The following is a 12692-nucleotide window of genomic DNA, read 5'->3' as shown; positions in this document are numbered from 1 at the left end:
CAAATATGATATAATAATTTACATAATATTATAACAAAATCTGTAATATTGATTTTAGTTTTCAATAGAAATATATGAATTTGAAGTACAAATAATAGTCATTGTTCTAGTCTAGTCTAGTATTGAAAATGATCTTTCATTTGTCACCAAAACTATTGAATTTGAATTCAATTTTTCAACAAACAAATGTTCTTCATGATAACACCAACTCTATTATAAACTAATTCAAAATCAATACTAATTAAAATAATTTATTCGTCCACAGTAAAACCGAAATCCATCGAAGTCAAAACCGGTGAAGGCAAGCAGCTCTCAGACGGTGAAACCTACGGCCCACTGCTTGAGCGAGCCCGGGTGAACGTGACTTGTATAGTGGTGGATGGCAAGCCGCAGCCCAAGGTCACTTGGTACTTCAATGGCAAGGAAAGGCTGGATGGTAAGTTATACCTGTAGAAAAAAACATGGAATAAACAAGGGAACACAATTACTTAATATTACTTATCACTTTGCATAGAGAAAATACACAAAATATGCTATGAAAATACAAATATAGAACAATATTCAAAGTAAATTTCATAAAAATCGGTCAGTCTATTTCCGAGCAGTATAGCCAATGCAGAATTTTATATACAGGTCAAGGTAAGCAAGATACAATTAATTATCAGCACGATATAAATAAATATACTGGAAAAACAATAAATAAATATACTGAAAAAACAATAATAAATGTGGTCTAAAATACGAAATTATTGTATTGAAGACTTGATACAAAGTTTGAATTAAATTAGTACAAAATCGACTATAAAGGAGACAGTTACATACAAACATACAGTTGAAGTGAAGCGAATAAAAGCGTATAAAACATAGAAAAGCACAAGCATGATCAGAATAAGTCAATCACCTATTATACTAACTTAATATGAATCCAAATCATATCCACAAAACCAAATTCAAACGTAACCGAAGCTTTAATCTAGATGACCTAACTGCGGACGAAATTAAGCGTGAATAGCAAACGAGTTGCCTATTTGTAATTTATAGCTAGATAACAGAAACGTTGGATTAGTTGGTGCATGGCCCAAATAATTACGGTTGAATTTGAACTTTGATATTTGCTTCTTGCTCGTAATTGGCTGACATTGTTAATTAGCAAGGAGTGTTGAATTGAAGGTTTTGTCACAACATCATCAATGTTAAAATATCTCGTTCCACTGCAGAAAGGGTTCTTATATATAGGGCATTTATCATAAGGCAAGTGTTTTGTAGATATGTAACAAATGTTTATGTGCTTGTAACCATATTCGCACCTTATATTTCACATCAAGTTTTATTAATTAGCATTTGCTAATAAGCTATTGTATAATTTACATATCAATCTCATCAATCAGTCGTTAAAAATATATATTTTTTTACAAGGTACATATAAAGCATTAAAATTCAAAATAGAATGAAGTTAGCACTTGTTCTGATGTAAGCAGCGTGCTCGTAAACAAGAACAAACTCTAAACAAACTCTGCAATAGGTTAAACGTTGGAAAATTTGTTAAAAACCTATCGATTTGCAGTCTACAAGCACGCTCGCTTTACACACTGTGCTTGAAATATCGATAATGTGCTGAATTTTGTCATCATAATATGTGCATATCACTTCTTTATAGCGTTTTTAATTTATGAAGGTATTTCTATATTTAAGTGTACATATAGAAATTTCTGTAAAGTAAAATCAACCTATCATGCTAGTTATTTGGCATCAATTTCATCTCAGTATTTTTATTTTTAAGAGCTAGAAAGATTAGAAAATCTTTATAATAATAATAATATCCTTTATCAAATTGTTATATTCTGATAATAACGTATGTCTTATTAATTACCATTACTTCTTATAGCTAGTAGCTTAACAAATTTACTTTTAAATTTATAATATTTAAAGAAATTTAACAGCAAGCTATCTCTCAGATATCTCTCAGCACAGTGCGTATCTATCATGGAGTGTGAAAATTTTCTTTTAAAATGTTTACCACAATCGGTTCGATTCCCATTTTATTGTTTTCGTACTGTTTTAGAATACAAAGTGTCTGTTTGCCGGGTGTGCTTTAAATGTTATTTATTTGAGTTTGCGGTTGAGTGAACACTGAATATTGTGCTAATAAACGTAAGTTTCTGTTAGGTTCTAGTGAAGGACTTTGTTTATGGTGGATTTTGTTCACTCGACTGCTATAGGATGTGGCGAAATGTGTCTCAGGCTCATGATAATTTAGATGTGTTCATTCGTAGTCGAATTTACAAGTAAAAGCTAGTATTTCTATAGCTTTTGTATTATTCTGATAGATACGTAAAGTACAACACTACTAAGTATCGACCAAAATAGTTCGAGTTTATATTACCCATATATTTTCTTCTTATCATCAATGTTATAAAAATCGAAGGAATCATATCGATTAAATTGAATTGAATAAATATCGAATTATTAATCTGAGGATTATGATACTTGCTGCAAAACAAATTATATTTGCTTTTCATACCATTCTAACTGGATTTTTTTAACAATTTCTTATTTCAAACTAATTTTATATTCCCAAAGAACCCTAAAATGATAATACATTACAAATAGGCCCACCTGAACCCGTCTTTGATAATGAACGTATCGTCAAAGGAAAATCTGCATTTTATACGTAAATTTGAAATTCAAAAGGGTCTTCAAAATTTTCTACAATGAAATTTCGTGCCTGAAATATGGCCTATGTCAGTAAAAGTCTAGGACCTTTATTGAATCTAGTTTGGCAAGTTTTAATTTTTATTTTTACGAAAGGGCTGGAAATTAAATTTGTTTTTTGTAAGAGATGTAAATAAAATAAGAAATGGATAAATGCTGACAAGTATGAAATAGTAATTTTATATAATCTTATATTCTGTAGCAATTAATAAATGTTTGGTCATAAACAGGTAATATTTTATTTTCTATCTGTTTGTTTAACACGATTTAAAAAAAAACTTACTCGACCGATTTTCAAAATAAGTATTATATTGATTTGAAAGTCGACGTCTTCACTGATTAACAAAGACTTAATTTTCCATCCCAAGTGAACCCGGGTCAAACGACTAGTATAGTATAGTTTGCTTATTTTAGCATAGCTATCAGAAATTCAGATAGACAGTTTTAGCATGAATCTATCAAATCAATTGGGACATGAATATCGAGTGAGTTCTTGTGTTTGCATTCATCAGTCTAGATATGTATACAGGCTGGACACTAATTGATAGGAATTTTAGAAACCAGTAATAGCATGTGTTTAGTTTTGATAGTAGGTTTTCAATAGTAATTTTATTTCGTAGATAAGGTTTATTTAAACGCGCTTTTGATTCGTGGTAAAAAAGCATGTTTTAATTTTGACGATTCAAAAGTTTTCAGAGTTAGATATCCTGTAAAACTTTTTCCAAATTCTCTTATAAAGTATATACTGTATACGAATTTAAAGCGTTGTTTTATCTTATTTTCTTATTCAAACCTATATTAAAATCAGTTTGTGGGGTGCGTGTAAATGGATATGAAGACACAGTCCACAAATTGGTGACCCCGACGTGATGAATGTTTGTGTTATAATTAAATACGAATATAAATATGAAATAAAATATTTAAATACTTGTTGTGTGTAATATATACGTATGATAAAATACATACACTAAAATATCGTGTGTTAGCCACATACCTACCTAATTTAAAACAGATCCTCTCAAATTAAAATGCTCTTCAATGAGATATTGTCCAAAAACCGTTTGATTTATATTATTTACTAAAATCCAAACATTTTCTACAACCAACGATATTTTTACATCAAACCGTATGAAAAAGCGCTAGTAATAAATACAAAAACCCACTCAGACGAATTCATGTTTTGTCACGTAACTACGGCGGCCATTTTGAAAAAGAAATTCAATGTATGGACTGAACTGTCACACATCTGATTCACATCAAACGTCCGAATATTTTTCACTTAGTTTACTTTATAGAAAAAATCGGTTAAGCGCGAGTCGGACTCGCGACATAAAGGGTTCCGTACAGCGATAAAAATCATACATCCAATTTATGACCGCATCGACCCTGGCTTAACTTTGTTTAAAAGTTTGTTGTTATAGCGGCAACAGAAATATATTTAAAAATTTCAACTATCTTACTATCACGGTAAATTTTATAATATTATGACAGCCTAGTAGCATACGGTCGGATGGAGACAGCGTAATAGGGTCCCGTTTTTGACTACGGAACCCTAAAAAGCACAAAAATTGCATGAAAGTAACGAATTTCAAACATTGGCCGAAATGGGAAAGGAAAAATTGTGTAGAATTCCGATACAATGGAATGAAGCTAAAATAAAAGGTATCGAATTGATCCGAATATATAGAGAGTTGGGTGACATTAAAAGTGGCTGTATTATTTTGGAATTGTTACAGTCGTTTTAACTTTAAAAGCTTTTATAGTTTATTGTGAATATTAATTAAATGTTTAAGTCGTAAATTGTATATTATAAAATGTGATTTGTCACTATTTTAAACATAGTGTAATCAGAACTTGGAATTATTAAAAATCAAACATTTTTTATGTATTATGTATTAATTTAATTATGTAACGTAATATCTAAGAAAAAAAAGCGTACAATTACCTGATTAAAAATTTAAAGACTTTACTCATTATAAACTTTATCATTTTTAAAATAGCAATGAACAGTTTAATAGTCATAAAAACCTAAAATAATCATTGAGATATACATAAATATGGAGACGACACCGCCTACATCACTTATGTTTCGCTCAACATACGCCACATGACGTATGTTGAACGGTTTTTTTTTATGGTTTTAAAGTGAAACGCATCAAATATGCCTTCGTGTGTGTTACGATATTGCACAAATAATACAAATAATACGGAAATGTGCAAAGGAATAACTTTCATCGGTAAGAACCTAACTAGATAATAATTTTTAAAACTTAGTTAGAGCAAAAAAATGGCGCACAGATTTTGTTCGTGGTGTCTCCTCCATACGTATAGTAATATTATCTCAATGAAAATAATCCGTGGAAAAAAAACTTCCGAATCAAACGTCATAACTGTCAAAGTTCATTTTTGCCGCCAATCTAACGACAGCACAGATGAAATAAAGTCAGTGTGTCCCTTGTTATTATTTTTAGTGGCTCTCAAAGTTTGAAATATAAATTAAAAAGTGACAAACGATGAAAAGTTTTAGGAAGGTTTTACTTTTAACTATTTGATATGATTAGTACAAAATAAACAATTTCTCTACGTGAAAATACTGATTAGTTAGGTTGGAATTGACATATTATTATAACTTACTTTGTTTTATTATTACCTACGTTATTATAATGAGGGTTTCCTTTTGAAATTAAAAAATTACATCCAAATCGTTACAATGTGAAAAAGAGAGGCAGACAGACGTATAGACAGATTACTTTCGCATCGATAATATTAGTAAGGCTGATATAAAAAAAAACGTGTGGCACTCGGGGACTGCCGCGGTAAAGCTATTGCATGCTATGCCTTCAAGCCACACCTCCGCGCCCGTCCCCGTGCGGAGCGTGAGGTTTTTTCGTAACACAATTTCTGGATTCGGTCCCCGCGCTCAAGGCCCGCGATAGAAGCTATGCAATAGCTTAAAATTGCAATTTTGTACCAAAAAATACTAGAATTAAATACATGTTGGACACCGCTGCGTCTGTCATTCGGATCTCGATTGAAATTCAAATTTAATGGGCGAGTTTGATCGTGTTGTCCCGTCATAGCGATGGCTGATTGATCGGTTTTGTTTTTTGTTTTTATTTATCGGTTCTTGGTGTTTGCACGATTAGATGGATAAAACACATGTGTGGTTTGGTTTTAAAGTTGAGCCTGTTTTTTGAGTGTTATGTTATTAAGTTTATATTTGCATTGTTATGTTGGTTGATAGCAGATCTTTTTGTCTATTTATAAATTCTTATTTAGGAATGGGTTGTATTAAATTTATGGTTAAGTTTTGTTTTATAGCTTTCTTATTAATATAATTTACCCTATAACATACAATAACGTAATTTGATACGAGCTTATCCCTACTAATAATATTATAAATGCGAAAGTAACTCTGTCTGTCTGTCTGTTACGGTTTCCCGCAACCTCTCAACCGATTTTGATGAAATTTGGCCCAGACAATCTTTAGACCCTGAGAAAGAACATAGGCATTTTATCAAAATACCACGCGGGCGAAGCCGCGGGCGGAAGCTAGTTGTTTATATTTCTAGTATATCATAATAAAAGCGAAAACTTAGCCCTACTATTATAACATTTAGATACGCGAAAACAAAACAAATAACACTTTAAAATAATTATATATTTAAGCATCAAATTATGATATTTCTCGCTTGCAAAAACCACAATATTCCAAACTCAAGTGAAAACGTTATATTTAATGAACTGTTTTAATTAAAGACTAAATTTAAGGACACTTGAGTTTAGTCCCTGTGGAAATGTGAAATACTGGATTAAAACTAGTTCTAATTTGGTCTTGGATAGTCGTAATTTCTAATAATTATTTTATGTGTGAGTGACTTGATTTAGATGTCTTTGAAATGTGCAGTTTGGGATGCATAGCGTACTGTTAATAAATTTACTATTAATGTATAATATTATATTAATATTTTATACTAGCTTTCCACCCGCGGCATCGCCCGCGTAGTCAAAGAAAAACCCGCATAGTTCCAGTTCCCGTAGGATTTCCGGGATAAAACCTATCCTATGTCCTTTCTCGGGTATCAAAATATCTCTATACCAAATTTCATGCAAATAGGTTCAGTAGTTAAAGCGTGATTGAGTAACAGACAGACAGACAGAGTTACTTTCGCATTTATAATATTAGTATGGAAGTATGGATGAAAGCCTGTATGTTTCTTACGCCTCAGAACTGGAAGAAAAGGGAAGAAATTTGGAATGGAAATAATTGAAAACTCTAGAATCAAACTGGATTCATATTTGCGGATAAAACCATGCGGAAAAGCTAGTTAAAATAATAGACATTAAAACACGATTAATCATTGATATTAATTTTTAACCCGATATTAGATAGTAATAGAGATAATAATTTACAAATTATAATGGTTGATGTATCTTCACTTTTAATTTAATGCTATCTGCATCCGAGGGAATTAGATCACATCCAATTAAAATAGTTCATTAAATGAATGCTTTGATGTTTTAATTAAATCAAATGTTTATTACAGAGTCGGGAATTGTGATTTATATGATACTAGCGGTCCGCCCCGGCTTCGCCCGTGGTACATATTTCGCAATAAAAGTTAGCCTATGTTCTTTCTCAGGGTCTAAAGATTATCTGTGCCAAATTTCATCAAAATCGGTCCAGTAGTTTATGCGTGAAAACCATACATACATACATACATACATACATACAAACCTTTCCTCTTTATAATATTAGTATAGATTATTACAATTCTAGTTTATGGAGTTATCGACTTAAAAGTATCCGTATTCGAAAAAAATGACGAAATCTTAGTAATTAGGTACCATTTTTGCTTAAGATTTTTCTTCGTTTCTTTTTTTTTTCTACAAAATTAAGTATCGCATTTAAATCAGTAAAAATTGAGCTTTTGCTACTAAGGAATAGATTTCCGCTGGTGAAATAATTTAAGAAATCATTATAATACATTTTTTGTTTATTCCTTTAAAAAATAAGTACTTTCTCAGTATAATATTATAAATAAAGGATTCAATTTTCTTAATAGCAATATCTAGAAATGAATACTAAAGCTAGATTTAAATCAGTCCAGTATAACGAGTGACACGACCACAATAACTATGAACCTAAGATAACTCCTTAGTCTCGGTCAACATTGCTAAAATGTTGCTAAGTTTCAGTTGTGGTACAAAATATGAAGTAATTTACGTATTGTTTTAACTGATAGTTAAACGCAGGTTTAATTATAATGTTTTGTAATAGTTTAAATTGTTTTTAATAAGTCGAATTAAGTTTTAGTGTTTAAATCGTAACCAACATAGAAATAAACGTGAATACAAAATTTTATTGGTCTGCACTTATCTATTATTTCCCTTCAAACTCAAACTCATACATTTATTAAATTGAAACTTTTATTACAATATCGTCTCAAACTTTTTGGTCTGTGTAGCGCATGTCGCGTGACGGTCGGCTGCCGAGTAGGTATAAAGCAGTGTTCGGAACCGTTCGAACAGTTTCACTTTTACCGTGGTTTCATAAAACCACACAACATTTTTTCAATTAGACTTCTTTTAGAAGCACTTTCGAATCGTCAATGCATATTTTTAACAATTACCACCGATTCGGAAAGCAGTATCTATGGAGAAGAACCGGCAAGAAACTCCATGGTTGCTCTCAATTCTCGTACACGACTAAATTAAAACTATACCTAGTTCCACGTTACCTATTTATCGCTTAAGGCAAATTTTATTAAAAACTAGCAGTCCGCCCCGGCTTCGCCCGTGGTACATGTTTACGTTTTCTCTACATAAGAACCATCCTCGTACTTCAAGGAATATAATAAAAAAAGAATTAACGAAATCGGTTCAGCCGTTCTCAAGTTATGCGCTTACCAACACATTTTGGGATTCATTTTTATATTATAGACTAGCGGTCCGCCCCGGCTTCGCCCGTGGTACATATTTACGTTTTCTCTACATAAGAACCATCCTCGTACTTCAAGGAATATAATAAAAAAAGAATTAACGAAAACGGTTCAGCCGTTCTCAAGTTATGCGCTTACCAACACATTTTGGGATTCATTTTTATACTATAGACTAGCGGTCCGCCCCGGCTTCGCCCGTGGTACATATTTACGTTTTCTCTACATAAGAACCATCCTCGTACTTCAAAGAATATAATAAAAAAATAATTAACGAAATCGGTTCAGCCGTTCTCAAGTTATGCGCTTACCAACACATTATAACACACAATAAATAATTTAATAACAAAATCGCTACATCGTATCCTTTGTACCACCCCACTTAGAATCTCACGACAAAGCGCTTAGTCCTGAACGCAATTACGTAGTTTCAAACCAGTGATATGCAAGTGAAACCGGCTGTTTGCACTAGCTATCTTACCTTAGTGTGTATATATTGTATGTCTATAATTAATGTATGTTAGTCTAGTAGTATTTGTAGGTATAATAAATAAATGATGAATAAATTAAATTAAAATAAAGAGTTATAGTGAATTAGTCATTAATTTTATTAAATCTTACACCAATATTAATACGTATTACACATAGCAGGTAGATAAATAAATTACTTCATGAATTTTATAAGCTCTCTCACTAATATTGCCCCATTACACAATACACATATTAATATCTATACCTACTGATATTATAAAGCTGAACAGTTTGTTTGTTTGATCGCGCTAATCTCGGGAACTACTGATCCGATTTGAAACATTCTTTCGGTGTTAGATAGCCCATTTATCGAGGAAGGTTATAGGCTATATTTAATGAACCTAAGACCAACAGGAGCGGAGCAATGCGGGTGAAACCGCGCGGCACAGCAAGTTCAGAATATGTGAAAAACTTTGTGCCTTTTTTGCTAATACTAATTTGATAAGCATGAGCATAAAGATAGATAAAGTTCTATAAACTTATTGTGATGAAAAGGTCATCAACCGAAACCGCGGTAAAATATCTAGCTTAAAACAAAGCAAACACAACCACAAAAGCAATATGGGCACGTCCAACATATTTCATTTGAGAAATATTCAAGCAAACAAAGTTTAAACTTAAGAGGTTTCGGAATCATTGAATTTAAAATGAATCGCAGTGAAAACTGAAGATTTTTCGCAATAAGACGCGTAAACTTGCTTCTCTGAGGTTCCGTTCGACTGTTCTGTGAAAGTGAAATAGTCTAGAAATACCTACCTCGCTGTCAATATTGATATAATATTATAAACGTGAAAGTTTGTATGGATGTTTGTTACTCTTTCACGCAAAAACTACTTAAGGTGATGAATTAATTTTTCTAACATTTACGGCCCTTTTCAAACCTTCGTAATTTTTATATTATTAAAGTTGTCGTGATGAAAATTCTTGACAAGAAAGTTCAATAGTAACACAATACGTCTACCGTTTTAGAAACATGATTCCATGATATTTTCTCGATAGAAAAAAAATACAAAGTTATCATTGTTATTTTTTTTTAATCTCTGGCATCTTCAAAATAACAAACGTAAAGTTACGACTTTTTGGATATTAACTATAAAATATACAACCTATACGTCTACCGTGTTAGAATTTTGAAATATGCGATGGTTTTGAAATAAACAAGAAATACTTGAAATTAGCGCCCGACCAGCCAATATATCGAGAGCCGCCCTGTACCTTCTTACCCCGATCGCTGCACGAGTCATTCCCGCTACGGCCGTCACACGGGGAACTTGTGTCGCTCGCGCAATCGTAAAAAAGGGTGACAACACGATAAGACAAAATGAGACAAATGGGGACGATAAAGAAAATAAGAAGAAGAAACATAAAGGTTGGAGGAAAAAGAATGCTTACAATTGGAACAAATTAATGAAGTAAGTTGGTTTTATTTTAAATTTGATGATAATTGTATTATAGACGATGTTTGATACGTACCCCTGTTTTAAGTACATAACGAATGTGTAAGATTTTTTCATTTATAGCATAAATAATCTGTTCAGAAATCCGGAATCCAGAAGGAAAATAAACCCACTGATTGTTCACAATGTGAATCCACTCCTTCGTAAGTACCTTTATTCAGTCAAAAATGTATGTTATCAAAGCTCTACTGGTTTTATCGCATGATTCCATTTTTAGCAAAAAGCAACAAAGTGCAAAGAAATAAAAAATCATGGTGAACTTAGTGGAAGTATGGCGGACATAATATGGAACAGGAGCTCATTGGAGTAGTATTATATTAAAAAAAAATACGAAATAATTTCAAGAATTACATTTCTTAGAAGGTGGTAGATAAGTATGTTGTTTAAAGAATTTGATGTTGATATTTATTTCATTTATACTTACTAAACCAGTGCGGGAAATTGCTTAGTAATAAAACAGGTTTATATTCATATTTACATAGTAATGTGAGTTTTCATTTCGAAAAATTTTGTGTAAGTATATTAAATTGAGTTCCTGGGTGATCTGGAAACACAATTGGGCCCGGAAGATGGCGCTGCAGTCACTCCTCCTAATGACATGAACCGATTTGGATGAATATTTGTGTGCACATTTCATTTTTGTGGGATGATTGGTTGATTCGCTTTCACATTAGCTAATATTATGTATTTTTGTTGTTAGAAAGTAAACTTAATTTAATGTTTATAATACATTATTATTGGTATAAATAAGCCAGTGTTCGTCTCACATTGCTGTACCTGCCTACCTACCCTACCAGGGCCTAACTTTGTTCTGGCTATTTTATTTTGATTATTTGTAATGAATAATTACAATTATAATAGAGTGCAAAAAATAAATACATGCGTCAATATATTTTGTGTTTTTTTTAAACAATTTTTTTATTTAAAAAAATATCATTCCGACCGCGGCTTTGCCCGCGTGGAATTAGATTATATCGTGAATCCTGTCTTATCCCACAGAAGTGTTCAGTTCGGATAAAAAGTATCCTATGTGTAAATCCAGGCAATTAGCTATATTTTATCAAAATTGGTAATGTAGTCTTGACGTGATTAAGTAACAACTAACAAAAAAATATACAAATTAACATCCAAAGTTTCGCATCAGTTTTACTGTATTAGTGATATCTTCCACTCTTGACTTTGACTGAGAAGAATTAGGGTTTATAACTTCTTTCAGAAATATTACCTTTCATTTCTGGGCATGATGTAATATCTACGTCAGCATCAAATTCTATCTACCTAAATCCATTCAGTAGTCCGCGTTATTGAGTACCATTTCATTTTTTCAGAGTAACAATATTTTTTGTTATTTTAAAGATTATTTATAACCTGTATTATTTTGTAATAAAGTAAACATTACGAAATAATAATAATAATTATTAATAATGTCTAAGTAGTTGTTAAAAAGAAGATTTTTTGTTTATAAGCAAGAAAATAAAACCAATAAATCAACAATTAAATATATGTATAAGAATATTATAACTGTATGACGACTCCATACATGTTTGTCCCGAGTCGGCCAGCGGCAGCGCGGCGAGTTTGCAAGAATGACTTCGCGCACACCCGCGTTCGCGATAGCGAGATATTAGACTCCGCCCGCCAAGCAGTAGATTTTTTTTTGTGTATCGTCTTAACTGATTACAATGAATTTTAGCACACATATAGAGGGTAACTTGGATTAACACATAGGATAGGTTTTATCCCGGAAATCCCACGGTAACGGGAACTATGCGGGTTTTCCTTTGAAAACGCGGGCGAAGCCGCGGGCGGAAATCTAGTAATATTATAAATGTGAAAGTTTGTATGGATGTTTGTTACTCTTTCACGCAAAAAGTACTGAACCGATTACAATGCATTTTAGCACACATATAGAGGGTAACTTGGATTAACACATAGGATAGGTTTTATCCCGGAAATCCCACGGGAACGGGAACTATGCGTGTTTATCTTTGAAAATGCGGGCGAAGCCGCGGGCGGAAAGCTAGTTGAATAATATCATTCGGTGGGGGATGGG

General features: G+C 32.1%; 2 protein-coding genes across 3 annotated transcripts in view; both read left to right on the top strand.

Annotated features, from left to right (window-relative positions):
• nrm (neuromusculin) overlaps positions 1–12692 on the top strand; it is a 361740-nt gene that overhangs the window by 288428 nt on the left and 60620 nt on the right. For both annotated transcript variants that reach the window (XM_089711855.1, XM_089711856.1), the window contains exon 5: positions 266–436. In XM_089711855.1, the coding sequence (XP_089567981.1) occupies positions 266–436 (171 nt within the window). The remainder of the gene's footprint in view (positions 1–265; positions 437–12692) is intronic.
• LOC149476684 (uncharacterized) lies at positions 6908–12001 on the top strand. The gene is made up of 4 exons (XM_089711650.1): positions 6908–6921; positions 10361–10594; positions 10721–10782; positions 10857–12001. Exons 1-4 carry the CDS (start codon positions 6908–6910, stop codon positions 10895–10897), a joined length of 351 nt encoding a protein of 116 aa, XP_089567776.1. The 3' UTR covers positions 10898–12001.

The sequence above is a fragment of the Colias philodice genome, chromosome 27 (genome assembly GCF_061535455.1).
Source record: "Colias philodice isolate Cphi_HAF_F1 chromosome 27, ilColPhil1 Martin Lab GWU primary, whole genome shotgun sequence".
NCBI classification, from domain to species: domain Eukaryota; kingdom Metazoa; phylum Arthropoda; class Insecta; order Lepidoptera; family Pieridae; genus Colias; species Colias philodice.
The sequence above is the reverse complement of the archived record's forward strand: the minus strand, read 5'-3'. Positions and strand labels throughout refer to the sequence as shown.

Bases quoted from the DNA above. Each gene is read 5' to 3' on its own strand.
- LOC149476684 (XM_089711650.1), top strand. The intron at 10,595-10,720 runs GTAAGTTGGTTT...TAATCTGTTCAG, and splicing joins AATTGGAACAAATTAATGAA to AAATCCGGAATCCAGAAGGA. The intron at 10,783-10,856 runs GTAAGTACCTTT...TTCCATTTTTAG, and splicing joins CAATGTGAATCCACTCCTTC to CAAAAAGCAACAAAGTGCAA.